This window comes from Tachyglossus aculeatus, chromosome 21 (assembly GCF_015852505.1).
Source record: "Tachyglossus aculeatus isolate mTacAcu1 chromosome 21, mTacAcu1.pri, whole genome shotgun sequence".
Lineage (NCBI taxonomy): Eukaryota > Metazoa > Chordata > Mammalia > Monotremata > Tachyglossidae > Tachyglossus > Tachyglossus aculeatus.
In genome coordinates this window covers 59289356-59316821 of record NC_052086.1, presented here as the reverse complement: position 1 = coordinate 59316821, position 27466 = coordinate 59289356, and the positions used below count along the sequence as shown (strand labels likewise).

Sequence of the window (27466 nt, the reverse complement as noted above, 5' to 3'; positions counted from 1 at the left end):
GAACTGTGTGCAACCTGATTATCTTGTATCTACACCAGTGCTTAATACAGTCCTTGGGAGATAATAAGAGCTTAACAAGTACTATAAACAACAAGTACCATAATTAAAAGTCATACAAAATGTTTCCGCCTTTTTCTGTGCAAGACCAATTTAAAGGTAAAACAAGAAAATAGCTGTTGATCTTCTTCCTATGAAGTATTTGCTGCATATTTCCCTGTGTAATTGGCATCACTCTGACAAAACTTACTTTTCTGAAGAGAAACATTGTTTTCTTAATTTGTTTTTAAATGGAATCAAATTTAAGTGGGAATAGGGAAAGAAGAAGGATAGCTTGTGATAGCTTTTGCTTGGCCATTTGGAAAATTCAGAAATAGACAATCTTCTGCATGTTGTAAAGGGCATGGTTTGCTTTCTCAGCATGATTTCCTGAAGGAAAATGAGTTATTCTTAGTAGAAAGAGAGGCGACGTTCATTTCTTTCCATAAAAGTTAGTGCTTTTCAAGTTGAAGGAAAAGGACAAATGGGAGAATGGAGGGTAATCAAAATGTTCAATTCACTGTTGGGCAATCTTGATTGACTTAGATTGTTTCAATCGAGACTCTCACTACAAAATTGGTGAATTTATACAGACCAAGTTTACCTACCAGATTTTTTTGCTATTCACCTTAAAGGAATAATGCACCAACATTTTATCTAGGCTCACAGGCATCAAGGGGAAGTCAGACCAACATGGCGGCAAGGAGCTCCTGTGTATGCCAAGCAGCCCTCCAGTCACCTCCCTCTCACACACCTTCTAGCCGAATGGGCATGTTGTCAGGTGGTGACACAAAGGCCTGTAGCCAGGGGAAGCAGGCATCAATCATGGGGACTCTGGGATCACTGGTATACCGAAGAGAGCTGGCTTCTCCCAGCCAGTGGTGTTCTATACTGTGCACTGCTATGTTACTGCCCCAGTCCAGTATCAAGGTTTACAGGTCCTGCTTATGCCATTAATACAGCTATAATTTTATGATTGATTAGATTGGTAAATTGATTAATCGTAATCTTCCACTCTTTTCCCCTGCTCACTGCCAAACTTTCCTTTTTTCTCCACAGACCTTTCCCCACCATATTTAAAGGCATGCGATTTAAGCCTCAATTATCAACTTCCCATTTTTTCTCTGCCTCTTTCAAGTCTGAGAAATTACCTCATTGAAGAAAGACATTTCCACTAAGGAGATTTAGAAAATTTAGTTTCTACAATTAGAAGGAGGCAGAGAATTCATATGTGTAATGCAGTTTTATATAACAGATGAGGATTTGAGTAAGTAGAATGCAGCAAAACTGTTGGTTAAAATAAGAGTTCAGGACCATCACCAGGTTTCTGTGATTAAATTCCTGCAAATGCTACGTGATTTTTAGAGTGCCTGTGAAAAATAATGATAGTGAAATACAGGAGGGACTTTGAATAAAGGCTTTCTGTGGCAAAAATATTTTTACTAACTCTGACAGGTAGATTTCAGATGCCTACTTTTATGTATAGTCAATAAAATAAAAGGTACTGCATAATCAGATATATTGTATTCGTAATTCAGGGAAGTTTCATGAAGTTTTTATTTTATATAACTCAGTAATCTGTTCTGTAAGAGTAATGGGACATTAGCAAAATGCAAGTCTCCCTAGGACTATGATATTAAGCTTTTGCTGAGGAGTGGAGAGGAACTGCTATTTTCTCTCTGGAAATAGCATTAGGGGAGACTAAACAATGATCCGATGTATTTAATGTTAGTAATCCGGCTTAGAAATGTAAAACCCCAGATAATGCCCACCGAGCCCCTTACTCCTGCCTGGAGGAACTAAGTACATAGGTAGGTAAAGTACTAAGTGCTTCAACAACTGAAGAGTACACATATGGCCAATACTAATGTCTTTTCTCCTTCCTTCTAGATCATTGGCTTTGTAGAATTGGCTTCTGACTAATCTCATCTATCTGTTTCTCAGAAACTGTATTTTTTACGGAGGGGTGGGGGTGAGGAGGGCAAGCATTTTGAGGCTGAATTGCAAGGAAAACTGGTATTCGTGCCTTGTTTTTCCAGATCACTAATTACATAAAAATAAACATACCTTTAAATAATAATAATAATAATGATGGCATTTGTTAAGCACTTACTATGTGCAAAGCACTGTTCTAAGTGCTGGGGAGAATACAAGGTGATCAGGTCGTCCCATGTGTGAGGCTCACTGTCTTAATCCCCATTTTACAGATGAGGTAACTGAGGCACAGAGAAGTTAAGTGACTAGCCCTAAGTCACACAGCTGACAAGCGGTGGAGCCGGGATCTGAACCCATGACCTCTGACTCCCGAGCCTGTGCACTTTCTACTGAGCCACGGCTACTCTAAATGGCTCAGTCAAGCTTTAGTAAAATAATAATTATGGTATTTGATAAGTGCTTACTATTTGTCAAACACTGTTGTAAGCACTGGAGAAGATACAAGTTAATCAAGTTGGCATAGTGCTTTTCTCTAAAATCTTTTTGTGTTAATTAGGGAAAAGGAAAAGGCATGTTGCTGTATGGGTTTGGTAACATTTTCAAATTTTCTATAGTTTTTTTCAATTGAATTCACAGACAGCATTCTCTTCATTTGAATGTGGCACACCTCTGTTTTAATTATTTGATCCTCAGGATTTTAGGCATCTCTGAGTTACCTGAGGTACAGTTGCCTATCCGTGACCATCCCTTCTCCTTGCACTTGTTCCCTGCAGCAACCCAACCCCCATAGCCCAAAGGTCAGTGTTTTTCTTCGGGATTATATTTTAGGGAGTTGAGAGTGTGAAAGACTGGGGCCTAGAGGAGTGTGGCTGAAGAAGTGTGAAAGGAAGATTAAAAGCCATTGTGGAGCAGACAGAGACAGGGGAGTAGAGAAGAGATTGGGGAGAAAAAGTACTCCCAGGAGAAAATGTAAACTCGCTGTGGGCAGGATGTGTGTCTGTTTATTGTTATACTGTACTCTTCCAAGCACTTAATACAGTGCTCAGCACGCCGTAAGCACTAAATAAATATGACCGAATGAATAAATACGATTGAATGAATGAAAGAGGGAAATGTCAAGGTAAAGATTAAAGATGGGGTCATGCAAGTAAAATAGTTCCTCCCTCCTTCTGCCATCCCTTCTGTTAACCACCCTCCCCCACCCCTCATACACACACTTACTTTACTGCCTCCTTGGGTAACTTCTGCCTGGGCTGTGACAGTAGGAACCTCACTGCCCAGACAGTAACTGTGGTAATCCTTTTGACTTGACCAAGTGCATCATAATAGGAGCATCATAATCTTGACCCAAGCCAGGGGGATTCTGCTTGCTGTACCCTAGAGATTTCTGGTGTGGTTAGAATCATGTCATAACAACTCAACCAGAATCTTCAGGGAAATGACTGGTAGGTCATCATTTCAGTCACGGTGTTGTCTACTTATGGCTTCTGCTGCTGCTGTGGTTATTGGGGACAGTTAATGAGTAGTGTAGTGGAAAGAGCTTGGGTCTGGAGTCAGAGGACTTGAGTTCCTATCCCAGCTCCGTCACTTGTCTGCTTGTGACCTTGGGCCCGTCACTCAGAGAACGCAGCATGGCATACTGGATAGGGCATGGGCCTGGAAGTCAGAAGGTCATGGGTTCTAATCCTGACTCTGCCACTTGTCTGCTCTGTGACCTTGGGCAAGTCACTTCACTTCTCTGGGCCTCAGTTACCTCATCTGTAAAATGGGGGTTGAGACTGTGAGCCCCATGTGGGACATGGACTGTGTCCGACCCGATTTGCTTGTATCCACCCCAGAGCTTAGTACAGTGCCTGGCACATAGTAAGCACTTAGCAAATACCATAATAATAATAATTATTATTCTCTGTGCTTTAGTTACCTCATCTGTAAAATGAGGATCAAGACTGTAGCCTCATATGAAACATGGACTGTTTTCCTAGCATTTAGAACAGTGTCTAGCGCAAAGTGCTTGACAAATACCATAGAAAAATTGGGTCCCATCCACCACCTCAACAAAGTTGTACCTAAATGAGTCCTATCTGAAGCTTTTTAGGTCTGACAACCCCAAAATGCATTACCAACCTGCCTGATATGGGGCATCTGTTCACATTTTGATGGGTCTCTTGTACTCTGCCTCCAGAGTTTTCCTCATGCTTCCCAATATCCCTCTTTATGTCTTTGCAAGGCTAGAATAGAGATACAACCAAAATGGGAGCTTCTCAATTGCTTGAGTTTTTCTATAATTAGAGCACCTCAATCCCAGGGTTCCCTTGAATCAACATTCTACATTTTTCTGATAGCTGGGAATTATTAGAATGATTAGATCTCAGGTAAAAGCTCTAGAAAATATATAATTTTGGAACCAAGACCTTTTGATATTGGTCTTGAACAGTCCCAAATTAGTTTCTGCCTTTCCCTTCCCACTTTCTGCTGTTCTTTCTCCCATTCATTCCTTCACCTTTTCCTTGAATCATTGTTGCCTAGGTTTTCTGAAACCTGAATCGTTGGGGAATTCAGGGCTGCAATCATTAGATAGTATTTACTAAGTACTTACTATTTATATAGCATTGTTCTAAACGCTTGGGAAAGGACAGGAGTTGGTAGATCTCTGCCCACAAGGAGTTTACACCCTAGAGGAGAAAACATGTTAAAATAAATTATGGGTATGTATATAAGTGCTCTGGGGCTGATGGTGGGATGAACGCCAATCAACTACTTGAAGGGAGCAGTTCCTAGTGTGTAGGTGATACAAGAGGGAGAAGGAGTAGGGGAAATGAGGGCTTATTCAGGGTAGGATTCTTGGAGGAAATATTTTAGCAGGGCTTTGAACATGGGAGGTGGTATATTGGGCATGAAGGAGGGGGGAATTCCAGGGTAGAGAGAGGATGTGGGGAAAGGGTTGGCAGAGGAATAGGTGAGATTAAGGTGCAGTGAGTATATTGGCATTACAGGAGTGAAGTGTAAGGGCTGGGTCATAGAAATCAGCAGGATGAGGTAGAAGAAAGCGAGCTGATTGAGTGTTTTAAAGCTGAGGGTAAGGAGTTTATTCTTGTTGAGGAGGTGGATGGGCAACCATTGGAGGTCCTTGAGGAGTGGGGAGCTGTGGGATGAAGGGTTCTTAAAAAAAATGATGTGTGCAGAAGAGTTATGTCAACTAGAATGGGGAGAAACAGGAAGTAGGAAGGCCAGCAAAGAAGGCTGATGCAGTAGCTAAACTGGGATACGATAATTGCTTGTATCAGCACGGGAGCACTTTGGATGGTAAGGAAAGAGGATTTGAACATGTTGTGAAGGTAGAACTGTTGGGATTTGATGACATTAAATATGTGGGTTTAATGAGAGTGATGAGTAGTGGATAATGTCAAGGGTACAGCCTTGTGAGATGGAGGATAGTGATATCGTCTACAGTGATGGGAAAGACATGGGGAGGACAGGGTTTGGATGGTAAAATGAGGAGTTTGGATCATTAGAACTTGGCTAGACTCTACTTTTCAGCTGCTGCCTCTGATCTCAGCACCATCTGGCCTGGATTTGATGGTGACATAGAGCAGAAATATGCCTCACCTGCTTCATATCCCCTGTTATAATGGAATGATGTGATGGTTCTGAATTCATAACCATTTTCCATTTAAGCCCAGGAGTAACCGATTAGTAAACATGATTAACTCTCTGGAACTGGAATCTCTGAATCTGTGGTTCATGATCTGGTGTCCTTGCTTAGATTTTAATATTATAATTAAATGATTATTGGGATTTGGTGGTGGCACAAGCCAAAAAGGAGGAAGAGTAGAAGAGAACAAATGGGAATCCTGGTCATGGTTTGCAAATGACCCCAAATAGGGTGGCATTGTGAACACCTTAGAAGGAATGAGTAGAATTCAAACTACCTTTGATCAATTTGAGAAATGCTCCATCAAAAATAGGATTAAGCTCAATAGAAATGAGTGCTAGATAGCACAATTTGGATTCAAAATGGAACTATATAGATTTATGATGGGGAAAATTTTCTGCCTAAACATGGCAGAAAAGTATCTGGGCAGCAAAGGGAATGGAAGTGGAATATGAATCAGAGATTTGGAGCTATTTTCAAAATTTAATGTACAACTGGGATGAATTAGCAGAAATATGTCACGCATAGTGCCTTCCACTTGGCATTAGTCAGAACCTTATTAGAGTGATCTGATTTTAAGACATGGGTAAAAACTGGAGAGCATTCGGGAAGGATTTAAAAAAAAGGTTATGATAGAAAATGTAAGTATACGTTCCTTCATTCCAAAAAGTTGAGTGGTTTATAGCTGCATAGAGTAAATTATCTTGTGTGTATTTTTTTTAGAACATTCCTGCTCACTAGATAATGCCTCTCAATCCACGCACACTAAACCTAGGTATTTTAATCCCAATTCTCCTGTCAGTAATGCACTCATCTAATTCACACAAACTCCTGAAGAAAATTAATTTTTAAGGTCTAAGTTTTGTTTCTTGGAAAGGTACAGTTTTAGGCAGATGTTTCTCTTAAAATAGAGGGCAACAATAGCCCCTTCAGCTGTGTGAGCTCTTCTCCCAGATGTCCTCATCCCAGGTCTCTGAAAAGCCCTGAGATGTTGCCAGTCAGGGCTGAAAAGGCCCAGAGAGAAGACTTTCTGGTCAACGATGTCCCTGAAGCCATTTCCATCCCAGTACCTAGACTCCCTAAAACCCCTACCGCCCTTACACTTTCTACACTCAAAATCAGAAAATGGTACCTCTGGGTACAGACGTAAATGGCATCAGAAAATGGGAGGACAGATGTAGAAATGGTAGTAGAAGTAAAGGCATCAGGGTAAACTGTGTAGTGACATTTCTAAATTATCCTACTAAATGAATTAGTATGGGATGAAAATTAATTTCTCTCATCCATCAGTTTTTATGTTGTCTTATGGCAAGGGGCATGCTGTTGTTGACTTATTTTTATTCTGTTCGACATGTGTTTGGATTATTTTTCTAAACCTTTGCTAAAGGGGGTATTTATGAAAAGACTGGTGGTAAGCTTGTAGTTCTTCTTATAAACCTAGTTACACCTAAAAACAGACATTCCATAAGAGAAGTAATGTTGTGTATTTCAAAAGCTGGGCAAATTATTACAGGAATTAATTATTGAATAGGTAAAACCCGGTGGTTTGGCTTTTTTTAGTTTCATATGTTTACTTTTCCTTTTTTGAGAATGGAGTTTTTGTTTTGACTCCTAATATGATTTTGTAAAATTAATTCTATACTAAATCTGTAACTTACATGAGTGTTGTGATTGTTCAAAATAGACTCAGTTCTCCCTTCCTCTGGATAGAGGGGAATTGGCTATATCAGGTCAGCATTGGCAGCTTTGTAAGTTTAAATTGGAAGAGAGTGGATTTTAGCCTCTATCTCTGCTCCTCCCCATCAACATCCGACCTAGTCAATCACATTCATTTATTTTTAATGGTATTTGGTGGCTTACTGTGTGCAGAGCACTGCAGTAAGCACTTGGTAGAATACAATATAACAGAGTTGGTAGAAATATTACTTGCCCTCAATAAACTCTCAGAATAGAGGGGAAGACAGGCAATAATGTAGATAAACAAATAATGGATAATAATTATGGTACTTGTTAAGCACTTACTATGTGCCATGCACTGTTCTAAGCACTGGGGTAGATACAAGGTAGTCAGGTTGGAGACAGTCCCTGTCCCACATAGGGCTCACACTCTTCATCCCCATTTTACAGATGAAGGAACTGAGGCCTACAGAAGTGAAGTGACTTGCCCAAGGTCACACAGCAGACATATGACAAAGTCAGGATTAGAACCCATGAGCTTCTGACTCTCAGGCCCATGCTCTATCCACTGAGCCATGTGCTTCTCAAAATGGTACTTATTAAGCACTTACTATGTGCCAAGCACTGTTCTAAGCACTGGGGTAGATACAAGTTAATCAGATTGAACACAGTCTCTGTCCCGTATGGGGCTCTCACTCTTAATCCCCATTTTCCAGATGAGGGAACTGAAGCCCAGAGAAGTCAAGCGACTTACCCAAGGTCACACAGCAGGCGTGTGGCAGAGCCTGGAATAGAACCCAGGTCCTTCTGACTCCCAGGCCCATGTTCTGTCCACTAGTGCTGTGGGCTGGAAGGGATGGTGAATAAAGGGAGTAAAGGGAGATGGAGTGGAAAATGAGGAAATAAGGGCATAGACCGATGTGAAACAATACTTTGGAGAGTGAGCTCAGGGACAGCTGGCAGCTTACTCAGTGGGTGCACGCTGCTCGTGATTTTATGCTCCTTGAGGGCAGGGATCACGCCTACTAACTCTCCCACATGTTTGGTATAGTATTTTGCACCCAGTAAGCACTCAGATGCCACTGATTGACTGCTTTCAACCTGGCCATAACTCCCAGTTTCCTATATGTGATTTAGAACCATGTTATAATACAGTGAAACAGACAACAGGGCAAATGACTGCTAGTTAGGCAGGGATTCTCCACTTCCCAAAAGTGCATGACTGCTTCAAAAGGGGAATGAGGTTGGGGACAGAGGATGGGCATTTTCATTCCACTCCTCTTAAGGAATCTTCAGGTGTGTGTTTCAAGTTTAGTGTCTAAACTTCTTTAAGAAGGACCTGATATAAATAACAATGTGCACAAGTATTGAAATTTTAAGTTGAACTCAGTCCTCCCAGAAAATAAAATTCCAGTCTTTCTACCTGAGGTTGATAAAGCCGAGTAGATTTGTTAATCAGTGGCTTTTGTATAAATCCCAGCAGCCGTGTATTGTTTGAATAATCCATTTAGGCTTGTGTTTCCCCATTCCTCTGTCCTTTAGCATATAGCAACAGATATTGATGTTCCATATACAATTCGCTGAGTGGATTGTATGATAAACCAGAGGCACAGCAGAAAGTAGACATTTTGTTTGCCCACAAGGATCCTGTCTGTAGTTGCAATTTCCTTAAAGAAAGTAAGTTGAAAGGAAAATTGACATACCTCTCAGATTTGTTTTTGACTCTCTTTAGAGTGTTCTGTTTAACCCTCAAACATGAAATCTGTTCCCATGGTTTGAGGAACACTCATTGTAGAGAAGCGCATGCAGGTGATGATTATCACTGGAGTTCAGGAAGATAATCCTTGAATTCTGTGTTTCAGCCATATTCATTATAGGTACTCTCTTCTCTGCTGGCCATTGCTTTTGTCTATTAATAATCCAAAAGGGTTTAACAAAAGAGAAGACTTTTTTGTAATAATTATGCTCCTTTAAAGGGGGACGAATACTTCGATTGAAAGTGGAAGGTAGAGTACATTTAGCAAAGCAATTTGCTTTGCTAGTAATTGTGTTCCTTTTTATTATTATTAAAGATATTTGCTTTTGAAGGATAGCTATCTCTTTCCCAAAAGAGCATTTTTGTCCTGCTTGATGCTGTAATACAAACATCATTCTAGGTTTAAAAAAAAATCACGCTGAGATAGGTAAAGAACAATGTCCACCACCCCTTTAATCGGCGGTAGTGGGGGAAGAGTCCTCTGTGGTTTATCTTTAAGGAAATAAGGAATAAGAAAAAATAAGCTTAATTTGGACACCTGAATTTGTGAACTAGTCTCCTGTAAGCTCTTTTGGGTAGAGGGTGTATCACTTCCTTATTTCAGACTTCCCAAAAGCTAGTACAGTGCACCACAATAAGTGGGGGTTCAGTTAAGTGCTACTATTACAACTGCTTCTCGGTTTCTCATGTATGAAGAGCAGCTTGGCCTAGTGAGGAGCAATGTGGCCTAGTGGAAAGAACATGAACCTGAGAGTCATAGGACCTGAGTTCTTGTGCCGATTCCAACACTTGCCTGATTTGTGACCTTGGGCGAGTCACTTGATTTCTCTGTGCCTTAGTTTCTTCATCTGTATCTCTAAAAGAGATAGCTATCCTGTTCCCATTCCTACTTAGACTGTGAGCCCCATGTGGGGCAGGGACTGTATCCAACTTGATTAACTTGTATCTATCCCAGTGTTTAGAACAGTTCCTGGCACATAGTAAGCACTTAACAAATACCATAATTATTACTGTTATTATTATTATTTAATGGTAACAGGATATGTTAGTGGGTTGGAAAACACTTTTTACCTTTTGCAAAGCTATGTAGCTGTTCTGGAAGGTCAGGGAGGTCAAATGAGCAGTAGAGGGTGTACTTGAAAACCTTAGAGAAGCAGTGTGGCTTAGTGGTAAGAGCTCGGGCTTGGGAGGCAGAGGTCATGGGTTCAAATTCCAGCTCTGCCACTTGCCGGCTGTGTGACCTTGGGCAAGTCACTTAACTTCTCTGTGCCTCAGTGACCTCGTCTGTCAAATGGGGATGAAGACTGTGAGCCCCACATGTGACAACCTGATGATCTTTTATCTACCCCGGTGCTTAGAACAGTGCTTGGCACATGGTAAGTGCTGAACAAATACCAACATTATTATTATTATTAAGTACCTAGTTGTGCTGTGGATCCTGTGGGTGGCTATAAATGATGATGATGATGATTGTGATGATCCTTAGTTTAACTATCTCTCCTTGTCTATTCTCATTTGTTAAGCCAAAGAGCCCTTTCCCCTTTTCCTTTCCTCACAGTGACTTCCCTCTCTTGTCTCAACAGTGGTCAATTTTTTATTCCATCTTTCCAAAACTGCTTTTCTTCTGTCACCAGCCCTTCTTGGCCACTGAACCCAATTAGATTTGCTTAGTAAGTCACTGAGGTAAGATGATTTATATCCTTGTGACTCTTGTTAGAACTAAAAGCAGGTTGTCCCTAAATGAATAAATTTTAAAGCAGAAAATCTCTTAGAACAATGGTGTTCTTAACCACCCATTTTCTCTGGCTTTATCTTAACTAGGAAAATTGTGACTTTTTTTTTGAAAAGTCCTTTGTTCTGTATTCAGGGTACTAGTTTTTGAGAAAAATGAGGTAAAGACATCTGAGTTGATCTTTTTTTGGGGGGGCGGGGGGGTGGCTATAAAGCCATAGTACTAAGCATGATCTAAACCTGGGTTTGACTCCCTCTGGTAATGATGATATATTTCCGTAATAGTTTTGAATATGTTTAGCCCTTGTTCTAGGAATTGTTATAATACTAGTTAAACCAATGAGTAAGAGGCATGGTCCTAGACTGAGTCTTTCATACTTTATTCTTGTTATTTCTAATGAAAGAATCAGGTAAGTAATCAAGCAGGCTCGAGTCACTTTCAACCTTTGAACACTGAATTAAAAACTTGATGGTGGATAGTTCAAATTTTTACTTCACCATTGTCTTCCTTGGACAATGTCCCTAAACTTTCATGTATCTCAGTTTCCTTGTTTGTTTAAAAGGGAGATTGACTTAAAAATAGTTATGTTGTAACCTGATAGTGATTTTTAAAGCATCGGTAACTGATCAAATGCGCCAGATGAATGTTGGAATATTTATAGTCATCTGGTTTTGGAAAAGTTGCAATTTTAAATTATATATTTCATTGAATGCATTTGGTATGTAGGTACCTACAATTCATAACATTATAATGAAATAAAATATCATAAATTTAGCTGTTGCTAAATTGCTGCCTTTTAAAATGTTGAAATCATCAGGATGGAAAGACCAGTAATCAACAAATCTATTCCTGGCTTTTAAGCCGTATTTTATTTAAATCCCTCAGAACATTTGAGTGTCTTTCCTATTTTTTAAGACCTCTGAGTAAGAAGATTCCAAAACCTTGCCAACCCATTCCAGTGTTTAACACCCCTCACTGAAAGCAAAGTCTTTGTTGTGTAAAACCTAAATCCCATTTCCTCTTACTCCATCCTCAATTAAGAATGGGAACAGCTGGTAGCTATCCTCTGCCTGAATAAATCCAAGGTCTGCCCACATCATGTTTTCTGGGATGGGATCACAACATTAAAAATTTGGCATTGCAATTTGATCAAATGCTCAAAAAAAAATGCCATAACACAATCCCTGAATACACGGAAATAGGAATAAATGCTTTTCAAATAGAAAATTCCAAAAAACTCATGCAGTATTTATTGCAATGTGTAATAGTGCAGTATTTTCTCCAGATGAGAAATACCCGAGAAAACCTTTTTTTGGGTTTGTATTAGCTATTGCCCTGAAAGCTCTTGATTTTTTTTTTTTTTACACCTTTGGTTCTGGGTATTATCAGTCCTTGAGAAAAGGGATCAACTGGTCGTGAGGTATAAACAAAATGTTACAAGAGCCCAGAGACTTCCTGGCATTTAAGTCTTGAAAAGTGGGTTTTGATATTTGTATTATCTGGGCCCCTGCTAGACGAGAGCCTGTTGTTGGGTAGGGACCGTCTCTATATGTTGCCGACTTGTACTTCCAAAGTGCTTAGTACAGTGCTCTGCACACAGTAAATACAATTGAATGAATGAATGGCAGTCTTGCAAAACGTTCTGCTCTGGCTCATGCACAGATGGCTTTGTTTTAAGTAGAAGCTGAATCAGGTCAGTCGATGGTTTTGACTTTATTACACTAATAATTTAGTGAACCAACATCATGTGTTTATCCAGCAGTCTGTTAACTAACAACCTAGCAAATATTAGAGAATTGCCACTGAGAATAAAAAATCCCATTAGGTCCTCCAGAAGCCTTGTGTGGAATAGGGACCATGCCTGATCTGATTAACCTGTATCTATCATAGCATTTGGCTCATTGTATGCCATTATAAATATCTCTAGACTGTCAGCTCCTTGTGGGCAAGGAATATGTCTACCAACTCTCCCAAGTACTTAGTACGGTGCTCTGCACACAATAAACTCTCAAATATGTTTGATTCATAAACAATAAATAATCAGGAGAGGAGGGCAGGTGGGAAGAAAGCTAGGTTATGGGGCACTAGGGGAAGAGTTAGCCAAGAAGAAAGCAGGGCTTCCAGGCTTGAAGAAGCAAAGGAGTGGGAAATGATGTGGTCAGTGGAGAACAGTCTTAGCATCATCATAGATTTAGGCTCAGACACTCAGAGAAGTTAGAAAATGCTAAAGTCTTCACAAAGATATCAGGGAGAATATGCTCAGTTTTACGTGGTTACTGTTTATACTTTCATCTCTAGGTCTTTGGCACAGAGAAAAAAATCTATAGCCCTATTTTTCTCATTTGCTCGGTCTTTTAGAAACTAAGAATTTTAAAGGCAAAACTTTGTCCTCTTAATTTTATTATGTGCAGTTTTTAGCATAACATCATTAGCAGATGGAAATTTAATAAACATTATTCTGATCCTGTACTTTTTCACATTTTAAGCCTCAATAATTAGGAAAAGTGGGTGTATTCAATTCAAATTTCAAAATACAAATTATGCATTTAGGCTGAGTCATTTAGTTTTAAAAATATCTTGCATGCAGGAAAATGGTAAGTAAGCAGTTGCTATTACATGACTAAATAAACATATCAGTTTTGCCTTAGCATTTACTGAGAGCCTGGAGACTCATAATTGCCATATCTACTTGGAAGCAATTATGGTTCTTACAGTTGCTCAACTAAGGACAGTTCATCAAATTTGAAGTTGTTTGCCTCAAACTTGTGAGCGAACAAAGAGGCCTGGGATCTGGCCTGTTCTCAGAACTTAAGTTTAAAAGCAACATCATTAAAAAGTTGTTGTTTTAAAGTGTAGAACTTTGAAGAGCATTTCTATGAAAAAATGTTACCGTGAAAAACTGTTGTTCTGATGTTTGGTTAAATCATTTATGTTTTCAATGACCACAGATGATTGAACTGATCAAGTTCACCTTAGTTAACATTTTTAATGGCTAAAAACAAAAATTCAAATTACGACTTTTAGATATTTCATGCAAGCATTTGACTTTGAACATTTTCTTGTGGGTTTTAATGATTGAGCTGGTCCCAAATGGCAATACTCAGTGAGAAGGCTACTCTCCATGTTTGTTTTAAGGATGCCAAAAATAATCCCCAGTCACAATTTTAGTAACGTTAACATGACATTTCTGAAAACATATTACTTAATGAAGTTTTAGAGCAGTTTTAGTGCAGCACCACTTACCTAAGTGTTTTTATCGACTGGTCCTTAGGGACATCTTTGTCTCTTCAGTCCTAAGTGAATCAAATCACAATTTTCAGTGGTGGTTTCAGAGTAATATAAATAATGACTTAAATCCCTTCTCAGTAGGCCTCATTGTTTCATCCCTATAAGGTATTTTTTCTCATTTTCTATACATGTAATATATAGTAGACTTAAATTCTTCACCTATTTTGATGTTATTGATCCCTGTCTACTTGTTTTGTTTTGTTATCTGTCTCCCCCTTCTAGACTGTGAGCCCATTGTTGGATATGGAGTGTCTCTATTTGTTGCCAAATTGTACTTTCCAAGCACTTAGTACAGTGCTCTGTATGCAGTAAGTGCTCAATAAATACGACTGAATGAAAGGAGTTAAATAAAAGCTTGAAAGTCTGCAAGGACTCACCCTCATGGCCTGACAAGAGGCAGATGTATATATCTTCTCACCAGCATGGAAACTATGCAGCAGATATTATCCAGCCAGAGTTTGCCCATCTGCACAAGCCTGGTTATGGTTGATGTGGGAGGCAGTGAGTTAGTGGGGTGATAGGACAGGGGGAATAGGGAAAATAGCCTGTGCTGTTAGGGTGAACTGTGGTCCTGAGCAAGAGCCCGAATGTCTGCAAATGAGAATAAGGGAAGCCTGCTCTACTCCCACAACTCATGGGGACTGGGGAGCTGCCGTTCAGGGAATCTAAATCCACTATTTTACAACTCGGGAAGAGATGAGGGTTATGTATTAGGAGATGATTTGATGGAAAAAAATCGAGATGAATATGCAGTTAGAATAGAAAACTGGATTATACTTGGAGTATTTTATTTACCAAAGTCAGTTAAAGCAGTTCCTTTGAAGCCATTGGGAGGCGATTGAACTCCCATTAACTAGATTAGTTATGAATATTTGGGAGATGTTTTTGCCATGATCTATTTTGGGTAAGAACAAACAACAATTACCAAAGAGAATGGTTTATTTTAAATACAATAAAAAATGTTATGTATTGTTAGGGGAAAATATCACAAGCATATGTAATGGTTTTAACAAATCAGGCATGAGTAATTTCAAATTAATAATTAAAGTACTTTAATCAAAGGGGAAAATTTACTTTTCACCTAAATTCCATGATTAGATTAGTCAAGTCCACATAAAAATGCAAGTTCCAGCTTTTTCAGAAGTCAGTATTCATTTTCTTTTCCTTTTTCATTCAAAGACTGGAAAACAGTGCTAGGTTTTCCTGCTGTTCAGGTCCCAAGTGATTTCTCACTTAAGAATGATCAGTAGAAAATGATTCTTTTTACACCTGCAAAGAAACTCATTAGTGTTTATAAAGTAGATCACAACTTCAATAGCCATGGAAGAATCCAGATGTTTGAGACTTGTTAAACCTCATCACCAAACACATATTTTGTAAACGGTCATCCTTCGTCCTGAAGTTTTTTGTAATGGGTAATTTGATGGGCAATGGCAGTTGACCCATTCGTTTGCCAATAACTCTTCTTCAGTGGTTAAAGTTTCATGTTGCTGCCAAGTGTTCAGGATGTTGGCAAAGAAATGAGTGAGACAGTCTTTGATTCATTCATATGTAGGCACATAGTGCTCTGCCATTAGATACTTCTGTTTTCTAGATCTCATTCAATGCGTGCCAAATTTCAACAGCACCAGCAATAAAACTGTTTTATCTGAGGCCATTTATTGCTTAAAGTGCAATGTTATTTGAGGGCTGTTTGGGGCAGGCTTGTCAACCTCATTCTGGTATTGTGTGGTGCAGTGCTCTAGGATGGACTTCACTTTTCAATAGTTGCCAACTACTAATAAATTCTTTGAAATTACTGACATCCGGAACATTTTAAAGTAAAGCAAAAATAAATGATATGGATGAATTGAACTATCTTGAGTGAAATCTTATGATTACATTACTAGAGGCAAAGGCAGTAGTTCAAGATTAAAGGATAGAAAGAGGCATTTGTGGAGAGAAGAAAGTGAAAAGATAGAAACACACATGAAGACAAGCAGGGACAGCACATACACTCATGCAAACCTGTTCTCTCAGTACTCAACTGAGAGATCGTCCTCTTGGAACAGAAGAGCAGGGAATCCTCAAGTCAAATTCTCCTTATTGTGAAGCCATTTTTAGGCATTTATAGCAAAATTTTAAAAAATAATAATTGAAATAAACTAGTAAGGGAATCAGGGAAATGAGAAAAAAACCCTAGAGACATGTCCTAGGTTTAAGTTTACCTCCATAATAGAAACTACAAAGTAGATTAGGCCAGACCTTTTAAAATGCTCTTCTAAGAAGTTGTGTAAAGTAGAAGGTAGGGTAAAATATCAGTCTAAACCAGGTGGGAAAAGGGTATATTGTAATAAACTGATGCTATAGTGTTGAGGAAGCCCATAAAAACCCAGAATGTTGTCAATCAATCAATCAATCATATTTATTGAGCGCTTACTATGTGCAGAGCACTGTACTAAGCGCTTGGGAAGTACAAATTGGCATCACATAGAGACAGTCCCTACCCAACAGTGGGCTCACAGTCTAAAAGGGGGAGACAGAGAACAAAACCAAACATACCAACAAAATAAAATAAGTAGGATAGAAATGTACAAGTAAAATAAATAAATAAATAAATAGAGTAATAAATATGTACAACCATATATACATATATACAGGTGCTGTGGGGAAGGGAAGGAGGTAAGACGGGGGGATGGAGAGGGGGACAAGGGGGAGAGGAAAGAAGGGGCTCAGTCTGGGAAGGCCTCCTGGAGGAGGTGAGCTCTCAGCAGGGCCTTGAAGGGAGGAAGAGAGCCAGCTTGGCGGATGGGCAGAGGGAGGGCATTCCAGGCCCGGGGGATGACGTGGGCCGGGGGTCGATGGTTGTCAACATTTATTGTTCACCGGTAAATTTGTATTGTTGCCATATAACCAATAGCTCTATAAACTTCATATTACTCACTGCACAGATCCTCTTTACACTCCAATAGATTGAGACCAAGCAGGACAGTGGCACAATCCAATAAGAAGGGTTCTGCTTTGGAGCTTCTAGACCAGTGATTCACTAGATCATAGTTTATAAAGGTTGCCATAGCCTGATGAGTGGGTAAACGGGCATTCGGAAGGGTGTGTGAACTCTTTCAAGGTACTCTGGTGAAAAAGGCAACAGCAGAGCTATATCTGTGTTGTCTCAGTGTCCCTGACTAGTGATTAGATTAGCTCACCATAATCCTTTACCCCCCTGCCACCACATCCTCTTCTGCCTAACTTGCCCCAGTCTTTTCCATGCCTTTGAATTTATTTTCTGTTTCCCCACATTGCCTGTGACCCCCTATCTCTAACATGTCAGAATCCACTCCCACCACCTGGAATTTGATTCACTGGCAGTTCCATGGCCGGTCCCCTCCCTGGTTTGCAGACCCTAGAACCACCACAGTTAAGGGGACAGGACAGGGATGGGATGAGGAAGGACGACTGGCATGGGACAACGTCCACCTGCCCTCTTCACACTTTGGTCCAGCCCGATCCTTGTGGGTGTGGTGGTTTGGGAGGGTTAAACAGAAGGAGTCGTCAACTGAAACAGTGAAACTTTTTGGGGGTTTTTTTGAATAATTTGAAAATGAATGCCAGTATTGGGAGACAATGTGGGGTATGGATTCAAGGGTGTGAGGCATATGGTGTGCACATGGGGGCTGTGGGGAAATGGAGAAACACATTTTCGAAGTTCAGTGAGCGGAAGAAGGAGAATCAAATTTAAAGTTTTGTGGGGTGGGTGAAGGGGATGGTGTGGGAGAAGATAGACCAGTGGGGTCTGTAGACAGTAAGTGTCTATTACAGTATTCTCTACATAGTAGGACTTCAATAATAGTGGTGTTGGTGAAAATTGTAAGCTCCTTGGGGCAGGAATCATATCAATGCTATTCTATCATACTCTCCCGGGAGCTTAGTTCAAGTGTTCTGCACACAGTAAGTATTCAGTTAATTCCATTGATTGACTGGTAATGATTTATTACCACTTCACTAAATAAGACTTCCAAATCTGAAAATGGTAGCTATATATATATGTGTGTGTGTATCTATGTATATATGTGTGTGTGTATATATGTATGTGTATATACATATATGTATATATGTGTGGGTCTATATATATAGACATCACTGGTGGTAGAGTTCACCTGTGAATGCAAGTGTGGCTGAAAAGGACAAGGTGGGATATGCAGTCCTGGCCACAGTGCGCACGCATGAAAGTTGTCCATTTATTGAGTTATGGTACTTAATGTTTGCACGACCTGACACTGTTTCCTTTCTGGCCTCTTTGCCTGTCTTTCCAAACCAAGCTATTGCTCAAAGAGAGCCATTCCTTTGACAGTGGCAGTGAACCAATGCAGATCAAGTGTCTGCAATTCATTCCCCCAGTTCAGGTGGGATGCAGTATTCTCCAAGGCTTTGTTTTACTAGATCCTTAAAATGCTTTCTCTGCCCATCTCGCTTTTGGTTTCCCAGTTTAAATTCTCCATTCAGGTGTTGTTGGATATCTTGCTATCACTCGTTCTACTCACATGCTCTGCCCAGCATAGCTGTGTGAAGGTAAGCATAGTTTTAGTGCTAGGAGGTGACATTTTTAATGGCATTTTTTACGTGCGTACTATGTGTCAGACACTGTACTAAAGGTGGGTTTGATTCAAGCTAATTAGGTTAGACACAGTTTGTATTCCACACGGGGTTCACAATCTTAATCCCCATTTTGCAGATGAGGTAACTGAGGCGCAGAGAAGTTAGGTGTCTTGCCCAAGGTCACACAGCAGGCAAACGGTGGAGTTGGGATTAGAACCCAGGTCCTTCTGACTTGAGACCCATGTTCTCTCTACTGCTGCCTCTCATTGCAGAACCTCACTGTTTGGGATTTTGTCTTGCAACTTGATATTGAGTATGGTCCATCGGTAATGGTGGTAGAACTGCTCAAGGAGCCAGATATGACACCCCTGGATGATCCAGTTTTCACAATCAATCAAGCAATTAATGGTATTTATTGAGCATTTAATGTGTGCATGGCACTATACTAAGGGCTAGGGAAACCCCTAGAAAAGGATGTACAAGACTTCAGGTCTTTTAGACCTTCAGTATACTCTGGAGCGTGATATTATTGTGCCACTACCCTCTTTAGACTGTAAACTCCCCCTCTAGACGCTAAGCTCATTGTGGTCAGGGAATGTGTCTGTGATATTGTTATATTGTACTCTCCCAAGTGCTTAGTACAGTGCCCTATTTTCAGTAAGTGCTCAATAAATACAATTGACACCACACTCTGTTTTATCATTCCCTGAAAGTTTGAGCCAACCATCTTAGTTCTTTTTCTATTTCCTTGCTTGCCATTGTAGTGTTAAACAGTGTGTTGCCCAAATAGGTAGCAGTATGCATTCCATGTCAGTCTGAAGGGATGCAGATTTTGAGAGAATCTTTTATCCCCTCCCTAGAAATGTATTCATAAGCAATGGTTTAACCTTCAGTATTATTAATGTCAGAATTTGCCAAGTAAATATTTTTATCAGTTTCTGCAATTGAGGTATTCTATTCAAAAAGACTTGGATAATGAAGCAAACAAAATGCTTTAGTGGATTTCATGCTTAATTACCTAGAACTCTCAAAATGTGTATCATCGCTCAGGTAGCTTTAGCTATGGTAGATAAGTCTGATTTTCCATGTGACTTAACTTGGTGCCTCATTTTGGAATGATAAAAAATTGACTATATTTAAAGTGTAGCAAGTATAAAGTGTGAAGTTGTATTTTTTTATTCTCTTTTGATCTTCGTTAGATGAAATGTAGTTGAAAGAATGCCCCAAATAATACAGGAAAATAATGGAGTTTTCAGAAGAAAAGCTGAACTGAGTTAACAAAAATCTAAACTTCTAAAAGATGAAGAGTTTTGCAGTAACATACTAAAAATAATGAAGAAATGTAAATTGGCATTCTTATAATCATTAGTAGATAACTGCTTGCATAGCAGTTGACACTATTCCTACATATTTTATTTTCAGGCATTTATATAATATAAAGCAGTAGTGAAAAATGGAAAAGTCTCAGTGCATCTTTTCAAGAGTGAATAAAAAATATAAAGTATTTTGCAAGGGGCCTATTATTATAAATTTCTAATAGGATGAGTTTCCTTAGTAGGATATAAATAAATATGCTTGTACAGATGAGTCCTAAAAATTGGAAACTGCAACTGGAATGTACTTTAGATTTTTTAGTGTATTGAAATCATTTTGTGATTTTTTGAAATACATTTAGGGATATTTTAGAACATTTCCCCGAAAGGTAACATAAGCATGAGGAAAAATGCATATGAGTAATACTCTTTGGGAGCCTGTAGATGGAATCTTTGGACAGGTTCCAAGCTGTGCATAAAAATAGATGTCATAGGAGGCTGGAGAGATGGAACTGCGGTGGAATCTACCAGGGGCCTGGAGCAGTCATTTAGTATTATGTCATTCATTCATTCAGTTGTATTTATTGAGCGCTTACTGTGTGCAGAGCACTGTACTAAGCACTTGGAAAGTAAAATTTGGCAATAGATACAATCCCTATGCAACAACGGTCTCACAGTCTAGAACGAGGGAGACAGACAACAAAGCAAGTAGACAGGCATCAATAGCATCAAAATAAATAAACAGAATTATAGATATATACACATCATTAATAAAATAGATTAATGAATATGTACCTATAAACACAAGTGCTTTGGGGTGGGGAGAGGGTGGAGAAGAGGGAGGGAGTGGGGTGATGGGGAGGGGAGGAGGAGCAGAGGAAAAGGGGGCCTCAGTCTAGGAAGGCCTCCTGGAGGAGGTGAGCTTTTAGTAGGGGCAGCTTGGAATAGGGGGCTAGGGGCAGTGGAGCCCATTGCTGGTTGGAGCTTCCAGGACCCAAGCTGCATGTCGAGGTATCAAGGGCACTCTGGGAATGTTGGGAAGTAGGATATTCTCAGAGGTTCCTATCTCAGGGATAGACAAAAGCAGTGGCCCCAAGGGGGGCAAAAGCTTCAGGATATAGGCTCTTACTAGGCTGCATTGATGCCTATAAAGTGAGAAATGGGCATGAGGGAGAAATTTAAAAGTGGCATGAGGGGAACACAAATTACGTAACCAGATTCTTTTAGGAGGCCTCTATTGGGATGGGGGCGAAGTGAAAGGTACAAGATAGGCTGGGGAGAGGAAAGAATGAAAGATAGGAAAATAATTTCATAGCATGTGGCTGTGGTTCAGAGCTCCAGCAGAGGAATATGGGAGATGGCAAAGGGAAGTTGTTCTCTTATTGTACCTCAACACATGGCCCCTTCTCAGACCCCCACACCAGCAAAAGGAGGATTATGCTATCTTATAAATTACTTTAGCAAAATATGCTTGAGTCTACTATTCTGAATGGCCAGTGAATTCTACTCTGTAGGTTTATACTGGGGAAAGGTAGTGTAAATAGTTATAAATCACCAGGAAGTTCCTGTTTTTCACCTGGGTGCTAGATAAACCCATATATAAGAATTTACCTCTCAAAATGTGAATTAACTATGTACTAGATGATACTAGTGATCACATATCTGCACTATGTGCTGTGGAAAAGGAACGAAGGAGGGAATGCCCGTAAAGTGAAGGGAAGGGATTGGGGGGAAATAGCTCACTTTTGTTAATTACGTGGAAGGATGCCAACTTATCTTCCTTTTTTTCCCTTCCTCCCCACCCCTTTATGTGGGACGATTTGGTCTTAGAGTCAGTCAATCAACCATTGCTATTTTTGAGTGCTTACAGTGTGTAGAACACCATGCTAAGTGCTTGGGAGAGTACAATATAAACTCTCTTATATGCATATTTGTTATGTTGTATTTGCAAGAATCACTACTACTCTGAAAACTGGGAGCCTGATGCTATGATCACTGATCCAAGAAACTAGTGTCTCAATGTAACGTACTTGACATGGGTGAAAAAGTTTGATAGACATCACTGGTATAAAGATAGTGAGACTGAGATGTTCTTCCTCTGGAAAAGGTCCTTGGCAGCTGGACACTCAGGGTGGGCCCAGGGAGGAAATAGGCTCACAAACCTACTACAGAATTCATTGTTCTAGTCGGGCAAATTGATTTTTGTTTTTTACATTGTAGTGAAGTCCCATTAAAGGGAATAGAGTCCTCAATATTTCACCTAGCTCAGTGGTTCTGTAATAATCTGGCTAAATAATTGGAATGTATTATCTCCCATGGAATTTAGGAGGTTCTGTTATGAAATTTGATGTATGAGAGTATTTTGTTTTCTATAAATAACAAAAGTAAATGGGGTTATTGTCCATTTAAGAATAGGAGCAAGAAGTATCTTCAGGAGAGTTGTTTTGTGAACTCTGAATGATGAAGACTGTGAAGTTCTTGTTATTGCATCCCCCAAATGCCCTTTGCTGTTCTCAGTTATTGATGCTTTGCCCAAAGAATGGATTCCTTTTCTTTTTCAACTTTACATATTTTAATCTGGTACATTTTGCTTGATAAGCATGAGTCATTATTTGAATTAGGAGAAATAAGCAACCTGAAAACTCAGCCTGATTTTTTTTTTTAGTGATACTTCCATCAATCAATCGTATTTATTGAGTGCTTACTGTGTGCATTTATTTGTTAAGTGCTTACTATGTGTCAGGCAATCTACTAAGTGCTGGGGTAGATACAAGTTAATCAGGTTGGACACAGTCTTTGTCCAACAGAGGACTCATAGTCTTAGTCCACATTTTACAGTTGAAGTACCTGAGGCCCAGAGAAGTTAAGTGACTTCCCCAAGGTCACCCAGCAGACAAGTCATGGAGCTGGTATTAGAACCCAGATACTTCTGATTCCCAGACCAGTGCTCTATCCACCAAGCCATGCAGTTTCTTTCACAAGGTCCTTTTTTCTTCTTATTATTCTTTGCACTTGTATATAGGTGACTTAGAAATGGAATTTTAATTCAACAGATATGAAATTCCAGCTAAAATGAGTATTGTGGTTGTCTGTTAATCTCACGTTAATAATATCTTTTGCTTTGTTGAACAGAGGCATCACACTAGAGAATCAGCTGGTGATTCTGGCCACGACCACAAGCGATGCGGGAGGTTACTATGTCCAAGCTGTAAATGAAAAAAACGGAGAAAACAAAACCAGCCCTTTCATTTATCTGAGCGTAGCAAGTGAGTATGAGGTTTCCATGACTGATACTGCTATATTAGGGTATTGTTTGCTTTTATCAATAACTCTAGCCTAGAAAGGCACTTTCACAGTGAGCCCAATTGACTATATCGCAGTAGTTATTATTTAATATTTATCAAATCAACAATGTGAAGAAAGAAATTTTAATCGGTTTTCCTTTCAAAAGTAAAAGTAAATTGGATGCGTGCCATGTTTGTGAATGAAAATTTATGATGATTTTATCTTGTGGGTTATTTGAAGCTTTTCCTTCTGGAGAGTTGTAATTTACATTGCCTCCCAGAAAAGATGCCTCCCGTGAACCTCAACTGAGAAATGAATGTTTGAAAGGATTACAGTCCTGTAGTCTGGGAATAAGATTTCAAGTCAGACAAAGTTTGAGAGTGGTGGTCTACATTAGCAGTATTCCTTAAGTTACCATAAAATTCATCTTTTTTTTCTACTCTGATTCTCACTTTGTTCAGAAAGAGAAAATGCAATTTAGAGAAGAGATCACATACATTTGCTGGGAGCTAACTTAATATGCTCAAGGAAACTTTGTAAAAACTCTTTGATATATGAACACAAGGAATTCCTTTCTGGTACAACCCAGTTGTACATCCAGCTGATGATTCAGTCTGATGAAGACCACAGTGTAAGGAAAGTTTAATGTTTGAAGGAACAGAATAATGGTTGTCCTTTTTCCACATTTAGTCTCATGGATGGGGTTAGGCTTCTTTTTTCTAACGTCTTTAATTTTTCTTGAGTCTCCTAACTTTAACCCCTAAAAGATCAGCCATTGTGCATCTTTTCTGTGTAAGTTTATCCAAACCCTTCTTGAAACTTACTGCTACTATCTTCCTCCACTGCTTCATATATTAATTAATTCCATATGCTGATTACCTGCTGGGGGAAGAAGCATTTCATTTTAAATGAAGGCAATCAACTCAACCCCCATTCTGTGCTGCTACTAGCAGGTGTTCATTAAATAGAGAGAGAAAGAGAGACTTGATGAAAATGGAATTAGTTTCTAAATCCATGACCCCAAGATCAGGGCAATATTTGTGTATGTAGCATAAAAATTTATCATTTTGGTAACTAGCTGTTTAGGTTAGATAATCTCCTTGAAGCAGGCCACTCAAATGTTCATTCCATGAATTTAAATAGGACCTCCTAATAGTTGTGTTATGGAAATACAGATCTGCTTGAGGATTAATTGATTTAAATAATAATAACTATATAGTAATAATAATGTTTATTAAGACCCTGTTGGATGCACTACACTGAACTTAGTTCTTAGTAATCAATCAATCAGTGGTATTTAGGGAATACTTCCTTACTGTGTGCACAGCACTGTACTTGGAAGAGTACAACACAGTTAGTAGACACATTCCCAAGGAGCTTATAGTCTAAAAGGGGAAACAGACCTTAAAATAAATTATGGATATGACCGTAAATGCTGTGGGGATTAGGGTGGGGTGACTATCCAGTGTTTAAAGGTTTCAGATCCAAGTGCATAGGTGACTTAGAAGGGAGAGGGAGTCAGGGAAAGAGGGCTTTATTGGGGAAAGCCAATTGGAGGAAGTGTGATATTAGAAATGCTTTTGAGGTGGGGAGAGTGATGGACTGTTGGATATGAAGGGGGAGGGGAGTACCAGGCCAGAGGGAGGATGTGGGAAAGGGGTTGGCAGCGAGATGTGCAGTCAATCAATCAATCAATGGTATTTGAGTATAGAACACTGTAGTCAGTCACTCATATTTATTGAGTGCTTATTGTGTGCAGAGCAGTGTATTAAGTGCTTGGGAGAGCACAATATAACAATAAACAAATTATCTGCCCACTGTACTAAGTGCTTGGAGAGCACATTATCTCAAAGTTGGTAGACAGATTCCTTGCCTGCACAGAACTTAGAATCTAGAAGGTGCTTACTTTCTAGAGTCCAGGCATTCCGTGGTCCAGAGACTATTGAGGTACAGTGAGTAGGTTGGCGTTAGAGGAGAGAAGTATGTGGGCTGGGTTGTAATAGGAAATCAGTGAGATAAGGAAGGAGGGGGAGAGCTGATGGAGTGTTTTAAAGCCAATGGTAAGGAATTTCTTTTTTGGAGGTAGATGGGAAACCACTGGAGGTTCTTGAGGAGTGGGGAGACATGAACTGAGTTTTTGGGGTTTTTTTTTAGGAAAATGATCTGGGCAGCTGAGTGAAGTATGGACTGGAGTGGGTAGAGACAGAGGCAGTAGTCAAGGCTGAATATAAGTACTTGGGTCACTGTAGTAGCAGTTTGGATAGAGAGGAAAGGGTGGATTTCAGTGATGTTGTGAAGGTAGAACTGATGCCCATCACCTAGTATCCTTCCAAAGCTTTCTTAGGTTTTCAAAAAACCATCTTCCTGTCCATATACATGCATACCTTAAATAGTCTCAATAGGAACTTCCCTTTGGTAAGTAGAAAAAGACAAAAGTGGTTTCAACTGTGGAATTGAGAGTCTCCGTTAATTATGTAAACGGACAACAGGGAGCCCACAGATATCATGTTCTATTGCCAAAGATTGCACCCCAGATCCCCACCAGCCACTATGGAAGTGTGATTCATCACAGGGGGGGCTGGAGTCTCGACGACTATTAGATTCAGAGGCTTTTTCCTCAGAAGAAGCCAACCATCCTGTATTTAGGGCAATGCAAAGAAAATCTGGGATTGCACATTCCATCCAGGACTCAGTTGAGAGTTCTGTGAAAGCCCCAGGACTGTGGTCAGCCGAATTGTAAACAAGACATTGACCAAAATTGGGATTTAATCAGGATCACAAATTGTAAAGGAAAGCATCAGATAGTAGCACAGTCGAGGTTTACACCTCAAGTAAAACCACTGAGGTTCAGAATTTTCAGGGTCAAGCTTAGAGATGTCGTAAACTGAAATAAGACATCAGTGTTTAGACCATGCAGCTTCCCAAAACCTTTGCTTGGAGAAATGGCTGAAAAAGTGTAAAGTAATCCCATAAATGAACTCAGTCAAACTTTCCTTTTACTCTGGATATATCTTAGGCAGAGAGAAATCATTTTACTACATGAAATCTCTTCTGATTGGCTTTCAGGGGAGCAGAGACATTAATCTGGAGGATTTCAGTCATCTGTGCAGTAACAAATTAAAAATAAATACATGCACACTGCAGAAGAGAGTGTTGGTCATGCATTGGTCTTTTAGCTACACTTCCACACATGGATAGGATCTCAATATCAGTAGCACATTAGTGGGATTTTTGAAAGTGAAGGACTACTGTACATATTGAAATGATCACTTCTCAATCTTACATGTCATACTGTTCACACATTTCCAGTCCAAAATAGCTCAGAAGTAATGACACTATGCTCCTGATTTATGTTCAGCCCATGATTAACTAAGGCTCTTCCTTTCCCAGTATCTTTTTCTGCTGCATATGTGTCTGATCTTTTTATCTCCTGTATTTTTGATGTTTTTTTTTCCTAAATTCACTATTTTGTTCTTTGCATTAATGCATTCATTCGTCATTCAATCGTATTTATTGAGCCCTTACTGTGTGCATTTAATTCTGGTTTTATAATCTTTATTACTATTTGGTTAAATCACTCTATTTTTGTTTTACAAAGTGTGTGCCACCATAACCAATTTAATGTTGCCTGCCAGTTATTAAACGTACTCTCAAATCCTTAATCCACATCATCAGAAAAACTGTAGAGTAGGACTGGTCCCCAGACTAATTCCAATGGGTCACCACTCAATATGTGTCCCCAGGTTGACACCATCATTGGTTTTACATCGTCCATACAGCACTCAAGCCATTGTGTGTCCAACTAATATTTTATGCTGTGCAATCCTAGCTCATCAGTGAACATATTGTGTGATGAAATCTAAAGCCTTATTGAAATCTCTTATACCTTTAGTTTCTCCCTTATCTTTGTGGATTAATTTCTCTTGCCTTTTCACACTTTTCTAATGCTGTATGTTTTTAATGGTCATTGCAAGTTAAATGTTTGATCATTTGTTCAATTATCTTTCCAGGAATTGATGTTCAGCTATCTAATCTAATTTCTAGGTTCTTTTTTCTTCCTTTAAAAAAATTTAATAGTGGCTATATTTGGCCCTTTCCATTTGTCAGGGGCTTCTCTTAACCGCCATAGTTTCAAAAGAATAGTATTCATGCCACTGCCTCTTGTTGGTTAGGCCAAACAAGTCCCATGTGATTTAATCAACCAGGTGTCTATCTGA

At 39.5% G+C, this 27466-nt stretch overlaps 1 protein-coding gene across 1 annotated transcript in view; it reads left to right on the top strand.

The window, feature by feature from the left end:
* Positions 1 to 26386, top strand: part of LOC119941908 (protein sidekick-1-like) — a 402085-nt gene extending 375699 nt beyond the window's left edge. The window contains exons 5-6 of the mRNA XM_038762451.1: positions 23097 to 23230; positions 26316 to 26386. Of these exons, the coding sequence (XP_038618379.1) occupies positions 23097 to 23230; positions 26316 to 26332 (151 nt within the window). The 3' untranslated portion in view covers positions 26333 to 26386. The remainder of the gene's footprint in view (positions 1 to 23096; positions 23231 to 26315) is intronic.
* The last annotated feature ends 1080 nt before the right edge of the window (positions 26387 to 27466 follow it).